Raw genomic sequence first — 20,744 nt, forward strand, 5'->3', positions numbered from 1 at the left:
AAAGAATGTGAAACAAGAGCACAATTGATCTTCAAAACAGTCTACACTTTATATTTAGAAGAAAAATGCCTACAACAACAGACATATTAAGAACTGGGCATTTTGTGTTGTACGCCCTTCCTCCATTGCCAGGAAATATTCTGCAGTCAGTACACATGCAAAGCAGTCTCATGGAACATCTGTCCTGAAATTGTAATACAATAGGAACTAATGTTTAAAATAATCCCCATGAAATTAAGGATTCAAAATAATTAAAGTCAAGATTCCATTCCATGTCATTAAAGAATGGAAATTGGACCATAACATTTTGGAAGGATTTTGTTTCGACCAAAGGATTTCTTCTGGGATCTTTGTTAGCAGGAAACCATATCTAAGCCCATCTAAACAATTCTGTTTAAATCCCCTGCTCTTCTGTCAATGTTTATATTTAACAAACTGCACCACCATCCGGCCAATAGATCAATCCAGAGGCCAGACGTCTTATGGCTCAAGTTGACTTTTACCCCCTTCCAATAGTTCTCCATATTCTACTCGTTGTATTTCTTAAATGCCTGTCAAAACAACTACTTCTCTCTGTCTGTTACTTTTGAAATTTCTATTGTACTAATCCCCATCACTGCCACAAACCTAATGGCCTCACTGCACTCTGCTGATCCTGCTCCTCCAGGCTGAAAACCTTCATTAATTGTGAAATGCTAACCCATTAGCATATATTTCAAAACCCTCTATGATTCATTCCACTCTGTCTTGCATGATTTGCTAGTTGTCTCAACCTGCCTTCTTCCTCTCTTTCTTTACACCTGGTGCACCTATAGCTCCAATCACTTGCTTACCTGCTTTGCCACAAGCTGCTTGCTAACACTTCCTCCAAAGTTATTCCCTCTTTGTTAGCCTATTTGTCCTTCAGGTCTTTTTTCAATGCCATTTCCTCAGAGAAATCTTTATTGATCCCTAATATAAATTCATGAAATGTAAACATCTTGTTCAGATGCTTAGGTTCTTGGTTGGCCTTCAGTGGCAGCCGTGTGATAGGAGATACCAATGGTTTTAGAAAATGAACAAATTTCAAAATGAGAAAAGTTTATTCATTATTTAAGAATATTGAGGAAAACTCTATTATTAGTTTTGACTGCACATTTTGGGTTAACTAACAAAACACCAGAGTGAGAACTAAAATTTTTTGCAACCTCATATTAAAAAATAATCGTGCTGTGGCCTTAATCTTTTAAACACTATTTGAGTGGAATTCCTTACCTGTACCTTTGTTTCAAATGAATTAATCAATTTTTGGTTAAGTATTTATGTATAACAAAATTTAGCATGTAGTTTCAAAACCTACCCAAACTTTCACATCAACTTTTTCATAATTGTATAAGTGGGCAGCAATATTAATAGGAGAAGAGATACATAGAATTGGAGAGAGGGGTACATGTTGACCAAATACTTTTACATACTACTTTATGTTCTCAAGTATATTATAGAAAGTACCTGAATAGAACTTAATTTTATTCTCAAAACTACTCCAAGAGGCAGGCAAAGGGATATCATCATCCTTTTTACATAGACAGTTTGTTTGTTTGTTTGTTTGTTTTTCAATGGCTCACCCAAAGCCACCATCTATTAAGTCATGGATTCTGACTTAGAATTCAGGACTTCGGACTGCAAGTTCAAGACTTGCTCTATGTATCTAATCCTGAAAATTCAAGATATTAAGTTCTTTAGGGTAACAATGCTCTCTCCAGCTTTACCTATTTTAAAATGCAAACAATTCCCTAAAGATTACATATTAAAGCACACCTATGTGTAAATTAATTTATCACGTCATTTCCTTGTCAGAGGGACGTACAGCTAGTAAGGAAGAATTATTACCAGTGATGGCGGCTGACGTAAAGGTTCTCACAAAAATAGGAGTAAGGGACACATTAAGGAACAGACGGGACAGAGTACCATTCTTCACCCCAAAGCCTTTCCCTTTCCCAAACCCCACAATGCTCCTGCTCATGGAGCATCATTTTCAGTGGATACTTACATTTCATCACACCTTGAATTTCATAAACGGGCTTGAGTATCAGAGCACCATAAAAGCCTTCAGGGAATGGATTCGGTAAGTCCCACTTATTTGAAAAATCTGTAAGTTTCACAGTTCGTGTCCTGTTCTTTGGAATCTTCCATTCAACAATCTCCTTTAGAGTATAAATACGTTCATCTTCACACTCGTAGAATTCTCCTTCTTGTGACAAAGGCAAAGTAAACGAGTGGTTTTGATGGTTTCTTACCACACCACAGTTTACCACTATTTCTTCATTGATTTCTTCAACTGAGTTGAGCATGATTTTCTCACCTTGCTTAATGACAAGATTCTCTAGTTCCATATCCTTCTGATGATAGAAGCAAGGATGCCCTAGTCTACTTGATCCAATATGGATGGTCCTTATAATTTCATCCATAGTAAGGTATGGAGTTTTATCCGCCACAGTCTTAAAAAGACCTAAGAACAGAATTGTGTGAATTAAAGAGAATTCTTACAATGGAAGTTCTCTATGAAAATCACAGCAACAACGTTATAAAACAAGTATAATGTAGCTTTTAAAAGTAATGTATCTTTTTTTAAAGATTAGATATACTTCTTTGAATCCTGAATTCTTTTAGGAAAAAATTTTTTTTTTAAAATATATTTTATTGATTTTTTACAGAGAGGAAGAAAGAGGGATAGAGAGTTAGAAACATCGATGAGAGAGAAACATCGATCAGCTGCCTCCTGCACATCTCCCACTGGGGATGTGCCCGCAACCCAGGCACATGCCCCCGACCGGAATCGAACCTGGGACCCTTGAGTCCGCAGGCCGACGCTCTATCCACTGAGCTAAACCGGCTTCGGCATAGGAAAAATTTTTAATGTATTGTGTGTAGATTACTGGATCACCAGACCCAGGCAACATAAATGGAGACAAGAAAAAAATACCATGAGAGAGAAAAGGCCCTGTTCTTAGAAATGGAAAATCTGGATGAGATACTGATTGTGTGATATTGAACAAAGCATTTAATCTCTCAAGATCACATTTTTTAAAATGAGAGTATTGGATTAGATCAATTTTCCCATAACTATAATCTCCAGACATACCAGAATTAAGAGATTCTATAAGGAAACTTGTATGGTAAGTTAATAAGCAATATACCTAGAACTAGATACTGGTGATGGTTGTACAACATTGTGATTGTACTTAAAGACAGTGAAGTTTACACTTTAAAATGGTCAAATTTTTTCCAATGTAAAGGTTGGCATGGTTTAGAGCCCAGGAATATGTACAGGAGCAGTTTGAAATGCATAACTTGTGGTGGAGAAAAATGTGCATAAAGAGAAGAAAAAGTGTTGGCAGTCAGGTGGTGATGATAAAAATAAGGGTGAAAACTCAAGAGTCCAGTTATTTTTATAGTTGATCTTTGCTCAGAAAAATAAATTTTTGGTTAATTGTAGACATAAACTTCCTGGAAAAGTGTGGGTGATGTAATCTTGGTGGGAATGAGTAAGGTAGCATGTACTATCTGTCCTGAAAACTTTTAGAAATTGAATAGTGTTCATCCACTGCTGGTGTACTTGAAGATTGTAAGGCAAAGAAACATTTACTTTGAAGGAACTTCTTATTTTATTATGTCTTGTGTCAGGAAAAATCTAATAAAATAGTATTCTTGAATTCTCCACAGTAAATGAATTTGTGTGTGTGTGTGTCTGTGTGTGTGTGTGTGTACGCACATGAGAACATGTGCATGCCCGCAACATTTAATCTCACTTGTCTGTGTGTGAAGATTTATTTCTAAGAGTCCACAATCATTATCAGGGTGTAGAAATTTCAGCAGTTTTTGTGAAATACGTTTTGAAAAAATAGCTACCTAGAATCTCATAAATACTAGAGACACACTGTTGTTTTTTCTATCCTAGGTTTATTGATGACATAAGTCATAGAAAATGAATTTAGCATCTTCTTTCTTGGGGAATTGGGTTCACCTAAGGTAATAACAGACCTAAAATGTTATGAAGTAGAAAAAGCCTGAAACCCTAAAGCCTACCATTATTTCAAGTTAATCACACACTTCAGAGCTGTGTTGTTGGATGTCTCTATTGCAAAAAGAAAAAAAAAATCCATCTATATATCTGTGTGTTTTCCCATAGAAAATGATTGAGTACCCAGTTTAGCATACTAAGTGGCAGAGCACACAAAATTTTTGATTAACTTATTTCTTCATATATTATTATAGCCAATCCAAAAGTCCCTCCTTATATATAGTCACTTAATACCATATAAATTAGAGCAAGCTATAAATATATATAAAGGAAATTCTATTTCACGGTAAACTAAAGCACCATAGGCCTGATCAGGTTTAAATTAGACCAATACTTACTCCATCTTTTTCACAAAGAGTATAGTAGCTTTCACTGGGGAAAAATGATTTGTTATTCTTTCAAATAAAAAAACAACAACCACCTTTTAGGAGATGCATGATCATGAGAGTGATTACAAAATAAGCCAATGTGAAACTTTATAAAATAAGTTAAAAAACAGAAAATAGATTTCTGTTTCCAAATTTGTCTCCTATTATATTATTATTTTTAAATTTTAATAAATTGTTTACAAAGAGCATGTCACAAAAGAAACAAGAAACTGCAATAAATTGATCTGTTGAAAATTAGTCAATAATTTAATTTAGTTTGTAAGATCTTGACTCTGAATCTTAGGTTTTCAGGGAGTTTATATTTTTAAGTAATTCTTAATGATCTGCAATCATTGTTATTTATAGTAATAGTAACAAATGAAATTTGTTCAGACATTTACTTTTGGAGGATTTTTTTTTCCTTCGCATCATTTATCCTCACCATACTCATTTAAGGACAGTAAAACTATTATTATTACTGAGTGATATGAAAGTAGTCATGATTTTCATAGTCATAGCTCTAGAATCTCAAATAAGAATTTTATGCTCTTGCCACCACACTAGGTCTCCTCATCACACAACTTACTTGTAAAGACATTGTTACTGAAAACATGTTTATTCCAGTTCACGAAATATACATACACATCTCTAGAGCTGGCCCTTCCTTCGCCTGGGTCAGCCTTTGCAGACCCTTCAATATGAGAAGAGCAAGAATAACTTCCTGGTTCACTGTGCAGAATTTGTGCTCTTTAGATGTTTTTTTATACTTTTTTCTCTTTCTGTCTCATCAATTCATTTCCAAATAGGGAGTAATTTTAAAAATTAAATTTTCTAACGATATATCACAATATTATCTAATATACATATCATGAGATCATTGTGAATTTAGAATCTTTTTACTCGTCTAATCTTTAGCTTGATTTCCCAGTTCCAACCAAACATATTTCTTCCATCTCTAAAACTGTCATAGAGTGAACTTCACCCAGTAATTCTCATCTTTCTCTCGTATCATTAACATTAGAATTATTAAAATATTAGCATCTTAAAATGTGCTAGAAATTCACATTTAAGACAAAATATAATTTTCAAAATAACAATATGAGGTAGCTACAGATAAAACACAAACATTTCACAGACAAGCACATGAATGTTTGAAGAGAGGCCATACATGTTCCATCATCACATGGATCATTACAGGCTGCCATGCTCTTGTGTCTCTACAACTCAAGGGCTTAATCGTAGAGCTACACATTTCACCCTTTGACTATTATCTGAAATCATACTTTGTTTATCGAACCTTTTATTAGTTAACAGGAATGGTCCAAGGTGGGTGTCTACCCTGCTTGTGGATGCAGAAAGACTGAGAACTTTTAAAACTAACAACATAAGAAAGTGAACTTCACTGATGTTAAAGATTTTGATGGGCATTACCTGTTCACATGCCAGATGGCCACATGCTGGAAGGTGTAAGTGAGGCCTCTGAGGAGGCCTGGGGACTATACAAGGTGAAGGGGTTGACTGCTGCACACACCAGCTCGAGTATTTTCAGTGTGCTGCAGTTACCTGCCATAGTTAAGTGGATTTCTATAATGTATTATCATAGTTTTAAAATAAAGCAACCCTCACAAAATGAATAAATGCCTTTAAACACTTCCTGGAAGAAAGCCATGTATTGAAATTAAAACTAATATAACCACAAGAACAACAAAAAATGGCAGAGTTGACATTTCAACTCCCACTCAAGCTTTTTTTCAGCCATATTGTGTGATAAAATAATGGTGCTCTAGTCTAATAAAAAATTAAAGTGGCTGAAACTTCTTTAACACAATTTATCAAACTATGGATTCCTATCCATTCTCGTTATAAAGAAACTTGCCTTGAGATACAGGTAAAGGTATGTCAAGTACAGACACAGTGTTAAATTAATACACATATATTTGAGATGCATGCTTGAAAATTTCAAATGCACTGAGCTATGTGAAGAAGATTTGGAGATTAAGTCAGACTGCTACAAATTTATTGTCATGTGTTTGTCTCTCTGCCAATAAAGCAAAGTATGTCTCAGTTATTTTTGTGAGTGTGTGCGTCCACCTCTTAAAATGTTTGTTCTGCAATTGAATTTCTAAGCAGCCTTGTTGTTTTATACTTGCCTGTATAAATTTCTCATTTCACATGCTTCTTGTGGCTTTTTTATCATTTGTTATGTTCCCAAGACAATTCTTTGGTTAGCATAACCTACAAAATCTTCAAGACTACCCCAAATCCACTATTTTCACTAGAAGTTCTAGCTCAAGCATGTGTATTCAACTTCAGATGGAAATGGAGTACATGAAATAACCTACCAAAGCAAAAACCTCAAAACCTTGAGTGAAGGATATATAATGATATCTAGTAACATTTTATATAATAATGTTATTAAACATTATATAATAAATAATAATAATGTTCAAACTGAGAAAATTCTCCAGATTTTACAGGGTCAATTTTAGGATTATTGAACATCATCAACCAATGAGTGATTCAAATGGTCTCCACAAAAGAGTCTCCAACAGCAGAAAGAAAGAATATGAAAAAAGTTAAATTTCATGATAAGAAAATTTTGCATAGTAATTTAATTGAGAAATTGGGAATGGGAAAAAAGACATAGCAAAGATGGTGACCATTTTTTTTTTAAAGTTAGATGAGAAAAAATAAGGCTGTAGAATTTCTATGCTTAAATGTCTTTAAATTTATAATGGAATAGGAATTGTCTATAATAGCTACTAAGAGTTTTTAATACTTCTTTTACCTGAAGGTAAAAAGAATAATCATAGGAGAAACCAAGATGGCGGCATAGGTAAACACCGGAGTTTGCTGCCTTGAACAACCACTTTAAAAATACAACTAAAAGACAGAACGGACATCACCCAGAACCACAGGAAGGCTGGCTGAGGAGAGACTCTTCAACTAGAAGGAAAAACAACAGCATTACGAGGCCCAGAGGAGGCGCAGTGTGGAAAATTTAAAGGTACGGTGGTGCGGCGGTGCGCGCGCAAAGCAGGCTGGTGGCTGAGGGTGTGGTTGTCGTTTTCAATCAGGAGTGAGTCTCAGACTCTGGGCTACAGATCCGGGCGAGTCTCTAGGGACCCAGACTCAAACGGGAGAAGCGGGACTGTCTGGCTACGGTCCCTCCGAGGTTTGCATCGGTTGTGGGGACAGAGAGGCAGAGCTCCTGGAGACGGACTGAGAGCAGCCATAGCTGCTCCCTCCCCCCGCCCTGTTGATCCAGCCCCGCCCAGGCCCTGCGCAGAGCCATTTGCCGATTGCCTGGTGGTCAAATCCCTCTAGTATTAACTACAACAATTAAGGCTTGGCTAGAACAAGACTGCACACAAAGACCACAAGGGGGTGCACCAAGAAAGCATAAAAGATGCGGAGACAAAAAAACATGACAGAAATGGAGGATATGGAGCTAAGAATCGCAATTTTGAGGGCTTGCTATAAACTTGTGCAGAGCCTCACGAAAACTAATGAGACCCTCGATGCTACGATAAAGAAATTAGAAAGTAAGCATACACGGACTGAAATAAAGAATATTATACCCAATAGCAGACCAGAGGAGCACAAGAATCAAACCAAAGATTCGACAAAAAACACCCAACTGGAAAAGCAAAATGAAAAAAGAATCCGAAAGTGTGAAGATAGTGTAAGGAGCCTCTGGGACAGTTTCAAGCGTACCAACATCAGAATAATAGGGGTGCCAGAAGATGAAAGACAGCAAGATACTGAAAACCTATTTCAAGAAATAATGGCAGAAAACTTCCCCCACCTGGTGAAAGAAATGGACTTACAGGTCCAAGAAGCGCAGAGAACCCCAAACAAAAGGAATCCAAAGAGGACCACACCAAGACACATCATAATTAAAATGCCAAGAGCAAAAGACAAAGAGAGAATCTTAAAAGCAGCAAGAGAAAGAGACTCAATTACCTACAAGGGAATACCCATACGACTGTCAGCTGATTTCTCAACAGAAACTTTGCAGGCCAGAAGGGAATGGCAAGAAATATTCAAAGTGCTGAATACCAAGAACCTACAACCAAGATTACTTTATCCAGCAAAGCTATCATTCAGAACTGAAGGTCAGATAAAGAGCTTCACAGACAAGGAAAAGCTAAAGGAGTTCATCACCACTAAACCAGTATTATACGAAATACTGAAAGGTATCCTTTAAGAAGAGGAAGAAGAAAAAGGTAAAGATACAAATTGTGAACAACAAACATGCATCTATCAACAAGTGAATCTAAGAATCAAGTGAATAAATAATCTGATGTACAGAATGAACTGGTGATTATAATGAATCAGGGACATAGAAAGGGAATGGACTGACTATTCTTGGGGGGGTAAAGGGAATGGGAGATTCGGGAAGAGACTGGACAAAAATCGTGCACCTATGGATGAGGACAGTGGGTGGGGAGTGAGGGCGGAGGGTGGGGCGGGAACTGGAAGGAGGGGAGTTATGGGGGGGGGGAAGAGGAACAAATGTAATCTGAACAATAAAAATTTAATAATAAAAAAAAAAGAATAATCATAAAACCTACAATTTTATTTTTAACTCTGTGTCAATTATTGCATTAGAAAAGGACCTCTTTTCTCAAATAACACTTAAACTCCTTGAAAGGAGTGATGCTGCAATATTTAACACATTTGGGATGTTTATCAAATAATTTACACTAATAATGTTAGGTCTTGAAACCAAATGATATAACTTGGTATCTCTGCCTAAATCTCTAGCTTACTTATAAAGTTGTCATCTATAATTGTTCACGTTAAAGCTTTCTCCTGCCCAGCAGGGAGAATGAGTAATAAGCTTAGAATGAGGAGAGAGCATGTGAGAAATTCCTCTTCCCATAAACCTTGGCAGGAGCACAGCTCCCTGGACTCCTTAGTTCCGCAGAGCGCTGACCTTGGGTTATGGAAAGACACATAGAGGCATCAGGCCTGGAAAAAACCCTGACAGACTTCAGTCACCCCAAATCTCTCACGAGGCTTTGTTAGGAGGATCTTCAAAATACTATAGATTTGCTACTCTTGGTCCTGGTGACTTTGGGCAATAGAATTTTCAGGGCCAGTGATACACAACCATCCCAACATTAAGGTCAAGGGGTAAAAAGTATGAGTGTTGATTCAGACAGTCTGGGTTTAATTCTGGCCTCAGCCCTTTCCTCTGTGTAAACTTGAGAACTTAAACTCTCAGGGCTATAATTTCCTTTTCTATGAAATGAAAAAAAAATATCATCTGCATCAAAATATTAATGTGATGATTAAATGAGTTAATAAATGCAACATGCATAGAAAATACTTAATATATAACATGTACCAAAAAAAAGCAAAAAAAAAAAAAAAAGGTTATTTATTCTTTTATTTTTTCCCTCTGGAATTCTGAGTCAGAGTTTAATACCTGTAAGGTGAACGAGTACAAACTAGAAAATCCAGCCCGGACCAAATTAGATGAGACCAACTTTATAGAATCCACAATTCATCATCTGACACAGATTGAGCAAAAAAAATCCCAGCAATATCTTCCACAGATTTTGCCAAAGTGTTTGAACATGGAAGTGAGTCTCAGGTGACCTCTTTAGGTGGACTGCCTTTGGGGAAATATTTCCAGGTTGCTTTGAAGAGATTGCCTGACCCCAGGCTTTGAGAAATCGCTTAGAATTTAACCACCATAATTTTATGCCCATAATGAGCAGATTATAGGGAGATGTAAGAACTTTTAAAATGCAAATATTGTGCTGCTTGTAGTTATTCACAAGGTATGCATTATACACAGCTGCTGAAGTTCCCTTGAACAAAAGTAACAGCAAAATGCCAAGGCATTTTTGAAAATGTGTTTTATTCATGGCTCTGAAAGGTAGTTGAAGCCAATTCAGGGAGGAGCATACCCTCCCTCTATTTTAATGATCATAATTTTGCTAATGGAATGTTAGTGGAAAGAGTTCAGAAGCCATGTGGCGCTGATTGCGTTGTTCGGTATTGATGTTGCCTGCAAATTACATGTACCTAAGTAGCCACCTGTTTATGCTTATGATTATGTAAAGCCCCATATGTTTCCCTCTCTACACAGGGGAGGTAAATATTGAAAAAATTATTCTGGTGTGAAGGGTGAAAACAGCAGCAATTCTTCTATAACTGTCACATATGCTGCAGTGTTTCCTTTAATGTTGTGCTTTGTCTGACATAGTTGCTGATTTTTACTATGCACTGTTCAAAAAAACCTGTTACCCATGGTTATACAAAACAATTAAAAGTCAGTTTACATAAAATTAAAATTAGGAAGAGATACAATTTTTCAACATAGCCGTATTTAATTGAATATCAGAGCTTAGGATTTAAATAGATTTTGATTTGCATGATGAAGAAAACTCAACTTTTTTTCCCCTAAATTCACCAGCAAATAAAAAGGGACATTTTCTTCCTAAAGATATCCTTTTGATTCCATATTCGTAGGCAGGCAACAACAACAACAAAAATAACTAACTTGAATAACATGAATTTGAAAATCCCACCTATAGAGTGGGCAGCTCTTTAACTGGCTGGGCCTGCACCCTGCTGGCTGGACTTGGTCTGGAAAGCAGGTTGCTGCACTCCATCTAGCCATGACGTGGTCAGCAAGTGCTCCTGAGCCGTTCTGAGATGATGAGTATGCTTAGTGCATTGGGAGATGTGGCACAGCAGCACCTGTGCAGCTGCCTCAGCCGACTCAGGGGCGGCCAGACAGTAGGCTGCAGGAGAGACCAGAGAACTTGCTATTGCCGATTATTTTAGGTGCTGAAGATAAATGAATGGGAATTTTATATGGTTTGTATCTGATCAAAAGGAGTTTAAATATCAACTGTCTAGTAGCCTAGACATGACGCTTCCGGACTTTCCAATACTTTGCAAAAAGAAACAGAATATGATAGAAAAAGATGAAAACGTACCACACCACCAAAAACTAATAAGCCAATGCTCCCCAAAGCCAGAATTTACTTTTATTATCAGGAAGACGGAGCTGAAATGAGAACATTAGAGGCCTAGCAATCCTGGGTCCCATGAAACAGAGGGGTGTCTCCAAATTTTCCATAGATAATATGAAGAACGGAAATAAAATGAATTAAAGTTACTGAATACTTTTTATAGACCAAAGTTTGTCCTAAGCACTTAATGATCACCTCATTTCACTTATTTAATTCTTGGAAGAATTTTAGAAGGTAAAAAGTATTTTAGTTTTCCCAACTTTACAGATAAGGAAATTAATAAACTGATGCACTAAAATAGATCAAAGAGGTCACCCAAGTCTTTTTAAATTTTGGTATACTTTTTTTTTTCAGTCTTGACATATACATACATTTATATCAATACAAATGTTCTAACAACATTAAAAGTATACCAAATGCATTTATTTTAAATCCTGTTTCACTTAATATTGACCCATCATTAAACCTCATGTTTTAAAATATTTTTCACAAATTTGATTTTTGATGGCTACATATTATGTTGTAAGGCATATATCATAAATTATCATTTTCCTTATTATTTGGCACTTACACTGATTTCTTTTTTGCTAGTATAAATAATACTAAGATGGTTGTTTCTTTAGAGTTTATTGTAATAAGTGGAACCACTGAGTTAAAGGCCTTTTCTCAGCTGACTGCTGGTTCCAGGAAGACAGGGATCAAAATATAATTCCTGCCATCAATTGTTATCTCTGAACAGGCACAAAAAAAGTGTTTGCCAAATGATTGGCAGATGGCTTTTGAAATACATCAAATTTATTTTTAGAAAGGTTGTAAAATTCTATATTCCCTTTGGTTAGGTTTGAGAGTGACCCCTTAGCAATACCTTTCTCAATTTTTTTACTAGAATTGTAAAAGCTTAGCTAGTAAATACCTGGGAACACTGTCATTATTGTTTAAATCTATATTGAGTCCAAACTAATTTCTGTGTGGTTACAAGCCCTCTGAATTTTTTCTGACTTTTATTCATTTCTCAGTCAGTGTTGCCCTAGACCAGTGGTCGGCAAACTCGTTAGTCAACAGAGCCAAATATCAACAGTACAACGATAGAAATTTCTTTTGGGAGCCAAATTTTTTAAACTTAAACTATATAGGTAGGTACATTGTTATTAACTTAATTAGGGTACTCCTAAGGCTTAGGAAGAGCCACACTCAAGGGGCCAAAGAGCCGCATGTGGCTCGAGAGCTGCAGTTTGCCAACCACGGCCCTAGACCATTTGATTGTTTTGTTTTACATTTTAGTGATTTCTAGTATTTTAAAAATTGTGTCATTTTGCTGTTGAACCTTTCTTCCTGTTTTTACTTTTCAGATGTATAGAAATTTCCATTTTATATAATTGAATATATTGATTCTGCATGGTTTAAAATGTAACTTCTTAATCTGCTTCAAATTTCCTTTGTGATTCCTGGTATAAGTTTGATGATCCAATTTCATCTATTGTTTTTATGAATTTACTAAATAATCTTTCCTTTAACCCCAGATGTATAGTACAGGCTTCATCAAGTAGAAAATAATAACTGACATTAAGAACTGGTTCAGAGCTATAAACAAAGGCTTAAGTTCAGGGACATTAGCGTCAAATTCAAAGCATTGCTCTAATGCTTCTTTGACAACTAGTAAGACTATTGTTAATTTATTGACTCAGCTTCTGATTTTCGGTAACATTTAGTATAATTTATTCTAACTTTGTAATAGGTTTTAACATTGGCAGGAAAAGTACTTTCTTATTGTTCTGTTTTTTAAGTATTTGCTTGAATATTTTCACATGTTTATTCTCCCGCATGAATTTTAGAGTTACTTTCTCAAGAGCCAACACAATAATAATTATGATTATAATATGTGAATTAGGGTTATCATTATGTTTGTCTTATAAATTAATTTATGTATAATTGATATATACAATATTCAGTTTTTTGATTCAAGCACTTAATAAACTGATGCACTAAAATACATCAATATGTTTTTATTTATTTATTTATTTAATTTTTTAGATTTATTTTTTAATCCTTACCTGAGGATATGTTTTTATTGACTTTAGAGAGAAAGAGAAAGGAAGAAGGAAGGAAGGAAGGAAGGAAGAAAGGAAGGAAGGAAGGAAGGAAGGAAGGGAAGGAGGGAGGGTGGGAGGGAGGAAGGAAGGAAGGAAGGAAGAGAGAGAGAGAAACATCAATGTAAGAGAGAGAAACATTGATAGGTTTTCTTCCATATGAGTCTGGACTAGGGATCAAACCCCCAGCCTAGGCATGTGCCCTGACCAGGAATCAAACCTGCAACCTTTTTGGTACACAGGAGGATGCTCTAACCAAGTGAGCTATGTGGCTAGGGCTGTTTTGGCTCATCTATGTACTAGTAGCCCTGCACACGAATCTGTGAGTGAGTAGCTCACTGCCACTTGCCTCAGCTGGCCACCCCGCCCACTGCTGCTGGCAGCTCTCCACTGCTGGTAGCTTGCTGCCCTGCCCTCCTGTAGCTCTCCGCCACTTGTAGATCGGTCGTGATGTTATGGCATCCTGGCTAATTTGCATATTCCCCTATTATTATATTAGATATAAAAAGCCAGTGACCGGAATGCCATAACGACCAGAATTACTGGTCACTATCATGCCCATTGTGGCCAGTGAACCAGCCTGATCAGGGGGTAGGGCTGGCCAGCCAACCTCCCATGGCCCCTCCCTGCAGCCGGCCCGGCCCGATTGGCCTCTTCCACCCTGATCGAGGGCAAGGCAGCGGCCAATCACCGGTGGCCCCTCCCCCTAGCCAGCCCAGCCCTGATTGGGCCTGATCAGGGCAGGCCAGCTGGTCAACCTCCCGCCAACTCCTCTTCTTGACAGGCCTGGACCCAATCTGCCCTGATTGGGGCCAGGCCAGCCAGACCCCACCTGTGCACGAATTCGTGCATTGGGTCTCTAGTTTTTAATAATAAGCTTTTGTAATATTTTTAAGTAAATAAGAAAAGGAGTTAAAGTTTTATAATATTTCTTATACTATATATGAAGATATTAAGCATGGTTGTTTTGTGCTTTTCCATTGCTATTTTAAAATGTCTTACTCATAGATTCTAAATGGAAAGCATGACTATATATATTTTTACATATAAATATATATGTTTATGTTCATATTTTATGTATATACTCTCTATGTATTTACTTATATGTTTTTCATATATTTTTATCCTGTCCTCTAACAAAACTAACTTATTAATTCTAACAAATTTAAAATTTTGTTTCATTTGCTTCCATTGGTTTTACTGGATGATCTTACTTCAAATAATGATTATCACCTCATTTCTAAAAGTCTTCAAATTTATTTGTTACTGGCCATATTTATTTACTCAAAATTATGGAGTGCTGTTAGAAAAGAGTGAAAATAAAGATCCATACAAGAACAATGCTTTTTTTGTCTGACTCACTGGGCCTTTGCTCTTGCTGCCTATACCCGACCCCAGAGCCCTGCCCATAGTGTGACCTCCTGCCACGCTGTGTCAGACCTGCCATTTTCTATGATTCCCAAGGTTTTTAAATTCATGTTGCCTATGAAATTGAGACAAGATTCCTAAAAATAATTTGAATTTTATACTTTAAACAGCTGAATTTTATGCTATGCAAATTACATCTCAATAAAGCTGCTAAATTTATTTTTTAAATTGGAGAGAGGAGGGATAAACAGTAAGTAATAGCTTCAAAAAAGCAGTTAGGTCAGCCCCCTCATTAGTTCTTGATGGGAATGGGAATTGGCAGAGTGCTTATGGAATGTGATTTGGCAATATGCGTTAAAAGCCTTAAAATCATTTTTACTTCTGGACTTATAATGTTATATACATGGGATTATTATAGTAATGAGATGCACTAAACTTCAGTTAAAAGCTGCTCATTATAGTATAAACTGCATAAATGATCATTTCAGAACGGACTTAATAAATTATGATACATACATATGAGGGACTATTATATAGAAAATAAAATAGCTTTTGAAGAATTTTTAATAATATAGGCAAATCCTCAGAAATAAACTTGTTCCCCATTATATTATAATATATCTATTTGTGTGTGGGTGTGCCATGTACTAGAAAACAATAGAAGGAAATGTAACAAATATTAATGCTTGCTAGCTTTGGTGATGAGATTATAGGGAGCTTTAATTTACTTCTCTGCATTTTCTTTCATTTTCTAATTTTCTACAAGATTGTGTGTTATTTGTAAAGTTGAGAAAAATCAATACATCTTATAACTTTAAAAAATTGTGTTTCGTATGTCCACACTAATACCTGCATGTGTATAGCAGCTTTATTCATAATTGCCAAAATTTAGAAGCAACCAAGAAGTCCTTCAATATGTGGATAAATAAAATGTGGTACATCCAGACAATGGAATATTATTCAGTGCTATAAAGAAATGAGATATCAAGCCATTGAAAAACATGGGGAACCTTCAATTCATATTAGCAAATAAAAGATGCCAATCGGAAAGGCTACTTACTTTTTGATTCAATTATATTTTGGAAAACACAAAACTATGGAAACCATAAAAAAATCAGTGGTTACCAGGGATTGTGGGGCAAGAAGGATGACCAGGTACAGCACAGAGGATTTTTAGGACACTGAAAATACTCTGTGTGATTCTATATGGTAGATACATGTCATTATACATTTGTCTAAACCTATAGACCATACAACACCAAGAGTGAACCAATGTAAACCATGAACCTAGGTTATGATGCATCAATGCAGGTTCATCAGATGAAACAAAGTGTACCACTCCGGTGGGGGATATGATAATGGCCGAGGCTATGCATTTGTAGGGGTAAAGGGTATATAGGAGACCTCTATACTTCTCACTCAATTTTACTGTGAAACTAAAACAGCTCTTAAAAAATAAAGTCTATTAAAAAAGGATTTTGTTCCCACAGCAGAATCTCTAAATCATTAATATATAATTACGTATAAACATAGTAATGTATTTTACCAATGCCCATTTAAAAGAATCAAGAAACTAAAGATCTGAGTAGACAAGTTTGTAAGGAGAGTCTGGTTCCACCATGGTGATACCTTTGAGGTAACACCATAACAAACTTTAGAGGAGTTGTGTACGTAGGAAAGGGGGTAAGAGCAAAATGTGATTAGATTTTTAGAAGATGTATATAAAATATTAATACTTTGAAACTTACAGAATAGTTCCAGGTGTGGAAAAGCCAATTTTAAGATGATCTTTTTGACATAATTTTGGTATGAGGTTAAAATGTACATAGGTGTGTGAAAAGAACACTTCAACCTAGACCTGCAAAGTCTATTTGTCTTCCTGATATTATTCATTTTAGTTATCCAAAGAACAAGGACTTAGAGAAACAAGCTGATCATGTACCAAAGAGCAGAAGAAAAAATAGGCCAAAAAATGGAAATGAAAATTGGTGTAAAAGCCTGAATTTTTTGTGCACTTAGATTGCTTCACAGTTTTTGGCATAGTATATCCAGAATATCCCTTTTCGTCTAGGAAAATATTTTGTATAATAGACATAGCTGAACTTATTTTGCTTAAGTGAGCACAGTGGGGAAGAGATACCTTACGAGAAGTTGACCCAGAAAATTTGGAAGAATAGCCCATTATTCCTTAAATAGTAAATTATCCAAAAGGCAGGGAGTCTATTTAGGGTCTCTTTGAATCATGTCTTTATGACATCCAGATGGAAAAATTGGAGCAAATTCTGCCTTTTATCCTGCTTCTTTTAACAAAAGTCATTCAAAACACAGGAGCTGAAAAGGTTATGCACTATAAAGCTACTAAATATATTTTAAATATAGTTTTGCAAAACAATTTTGCTAACAGGTAATTTCTAAAAGAAATTTATAAGCTGATATTTTAGTCAGCTTCTAAAAAATTAGATGCAATCATAAAATGGCTAATACTAAAAAATTTAGTCATTTCAGTGGTAGATAAAACATACACTGAATGACCATTGAATGCAATATTATGCTTTCTATCAATTAAGTATATAGCTTCCTAAATAAAACAACAGGGAGATTTATCTTGAAAAATGTTTACGTATTAGGCATTTTGATACCCAGGCACAAAGAAGCAGGTTTTATTAATTCTAGTCAAACAATTTCTTGAAAAAATAATTCCATTATTAATCTAATTTTGCATATCTAAACATATCCTAAACACAGAAAAGGTACAGTAAAAATACAGCATGAAAGACAAAAATAAATGGCATACCTGTAAAGGGCATTTACCATGAATGGAGCTCACAGGATTGAAAGTTGCTCAGGGGGACTCAGTGAGTGATGAGTGAATATGAAGGCCTAGGACATTACTGTACATTACTGTAGACTTTATAAACACTGTACACTTAGGCTATGTTAAATTTATTAAAACATTTTTCTTCGATAATAAACAGCCTTACCTTACTGTAACTTTTTTGTTATTTTATAATCCTTTTAATTTTTTAACTCTTAGACTCTTGTATTAGTAACACTTAGCTTAAAACACAAACACATTGCATAGCTGACACAAATATTTTTTTCTTTTTTTTTTAAATTAAATCTTTATTGTTCAGATTATATTTGTTCCTCTCCCCCCCCCCCCCATAACTCCCCTCCTTCCAGTTCCCGCCCCACCCTCCGCCCTCACTCCCCACCCACTGTCCTCATCCATAGGTGCACGATTTTTGTCCAGTCTCTTCCCGCATCTCCCATTCCCCTTTCCCCCCCAAGAATAGTCAGTCCATTCCCTTTCTATGTCCCTGATTCATTATAATCACCAGTTCATTCTGTATATCAGATTATTTATTCGCTTGATTCTTAGATTCACTTGTTGATAGATGCATGTTTGTTGTTCACAATTTGTATCTTTACCTTTTTCTTCTTCCTCTTCTTAAAGGATACCTTTCAGCATTTCGTATAATACTGGTTTAGTGGTGATGAACTCCTTTAGCTTTTCCTTATCTGTGAAGCTCTTTATCTGACCTTCAATTCTGAATGATAGCTTTGCTGAATAAAGTAATCTTGGTTGTAGGTTCTTGGTATTCATCACTTTGAATATTTCTTGCCATTCCTTTCTGGCCTGCAAAGTTTCTGTTGAGAAATCAGCTGACAGTCGTATGGGTATTCCCCTGTAGGTAATTGAGTCTCTTTCTCTTGCTGCTTTTAAGATTCTCTCTTTGTCTTTTGTTCTTGGCATTTTAATTATGATGTGTCTTGGTGTGGTCCTCTTTGGATTCCTTTTGTTTGGGGTTCTCTGCGCTTCTTGGACCTGTAAGTCCATTTCTTTCACCAGGTGGGGGAAGTTTTCTGCCATTATTTCTTGAAATAGGTTTTCAATATCTTGCTGTCTCTCATCTTCTGGCACTCCTGTAATTCTGATATTAGTGCGCTTGAAGCTGTCCCAGAGGCTCCTTACACTATCTTCACACTTTCGGATTCCTTTTTCATTTTGCTTTTCCGGTTAGGTGTTTTTTGCTTCTTCGCATTTCAAATCTTTGGCTTGATTCTTGTGCCCCTCTGGTCTGCTATTGGGTATAATAATCTTTATTTCAGACCATGTATGCTTAATTTCTAGTTCCTTTATCATAGCATCGAGGGTCTCATTAGTTTTCGTGAGGCTCTCCTCAAGTTTATTGCAAGCCCTCAAAATTGCATTTTTTAGCTCTATATCCTCCATTTCTGTCATGTTTTTTTGTCTCCACATTTTTTATGCTTTCTTAGTGCACCCCCTTGTGGTCTTTGTGCGCAGTCTTGTTCTAGCTAAGCCTTGGTTGTTGTAGTTAATACTAGAGGGATTTGACCACCAGGCAGACTGGCTGTGAGAATCAGCTGTGGGAAAACTTCTGTCCTCTGGGGAGGTGCTAATCTAGCCTTTGCCTGAGGCGATCTGGCAAGTGGCTCTGCACAGGGCTTGGGCGGGGCGGGCTCAGCAGGGCGGGCGGAGGGAGCAGTTATGGTTGCTCTCAGTCCCGTTCCCAGAGGCTCTGCTTCTCAGAGCCCTGGCAACCGCTGCAAACCTCGGAGAGAAAGCTGCCCTCACGTTCCAACTGATGCTAGACAATCCCGCTTCTCCCGTTTGAGTCTGAGTCCCTAGAGACTCACCCGGATCTGGAGCTCAGAGTCTGAGACTCCCTCCTGAATGAAAACGACAACCGCGCCCTCAGCCACCAGCCTGCTTTGCGCGCGCACCTCTGTACCTTTAAATTTTCCACACTGCGCCTCCTCTGAGCCTTGGAATGCTGTTGTCTTTCCTTCTAGTTGAAGAATCTCTCCTCAGCCAGCCTTCCTGTGGTTCTGGGTGATGTCTGTTCCGTCTTTTAGTTGTATTTTTGAAGTGGTTGTTTGCGGCAGCAGTCTCCAGTGTTTACCTATGCCGCCATCTTGGTGGTCTCCTCTATTTTTCTCTATAGCCTTATTCTATAAGCTTTTCTATTTAATTTTTTATTTACTTTTTAAACTTTTTTGTTAAAAACTAAGGGACTAACACACACACTAGCCTAGGCCTATACAGGGTCAAGATCATCAATATCCTTGTCTTCCTCAACCACATCGTGTCTCACTGGAAGGTCTTCAGGGGCAATACCATGCCTGGAGCTGTCATCTCCTATCACAATGCTTTCTCTGGAACACTTTGAACAGTGTCTGGCGCATTATCAAGATTCTCATTTGAGCCCTAACTGGTTTGTCTCAGTGGATAGAGCGTCGGCCTGTGGACTCAAGGGTCCCAGGTTCGATTCCGGTCAAGGGCATGTACCTTTGTTGCAGGCACATCCCCAGTAGGGAGTGTGCAGGAGGCAGCTGATCAATGTTTCTCTCTCATTGATGTTTCTAACTCTCTATCTCTCTCACTTCCTGTCTGTAAAAAATCAATAAAATATATTTTTAAAAAAAGATTCTCATTTGAGTGTATCACAAGGGAAAAGTAGAGTGTAGGATAGTAAAGAATGGTTCATCTCTAAAGCTCTATCATATTTCTTTTTTCTAAATTTGTTGTTGTTAATCCTCACCTGAGGATGTTTTTCCATTGATTTTTTTAGAGAGGGTGAAAGGGAGGGGGAGAGACACACAGAGAGAAACACTGATGTGAGAGAGACACATTGATTGAGTGCCTCCTGCACCTACTCTGACCAGGGCATCTAGACACAGACCTTATACACTTCACAAAAGTTAACTCAAAATGGATTAAAGGGTCACTCCATTAAGAACAAATAACTATTACAAAACACATAACGACCTTATATCAAAGCCTCCAAATACATGAAACTAGAGCTGCAGTTTTGAAAAGAAATATTAATAATTCAAT

At 36.7% G+C, this 20,744-nt stretch overlaps 1 protein-coding gene across 1 annotated transcript in view; it reads right to left on the bottom strand.

Moving 5' to 3' along the window:
• The window catches only part of THEMIS (thymocyte selection associated), a 133,329-nt gene that overhangs the window by 83,054 nt on the left and 29,531 nt on the right, over window positions 1-20,744 (bottom strand). The window contains exon 3 of the mRNA XM_070419230.1: window positions 2,030-2,488. Within this exon, the coding sequence (XP_070275331.1) occupies window positions 2,030-2,488 (459 nt within the window). The remainder of the gene's footprint in view (window positions 1-2,029; window positions 2,489-20,744) is intronic.

The sequence above is a fragment of the Myotis yumanensis genome, unplaced genomic scaffold, assembly GCF_028538775.1.
Source record: "Myotis yumanensis isolate MYYU_CA2020_CCGP unplaced genomic scaffold, mMyoYum1.0.hap1 SCAF_6, whole genome shotgun sequence".
In the NCBI taxonomy this organism is placed as follows: domain Eukaryota; kingdom Metazoa; phylum Chordata; class Mammalia; order Chiroptera; family Vespertilionidae; genus Myotis; species Myotis yumanensis.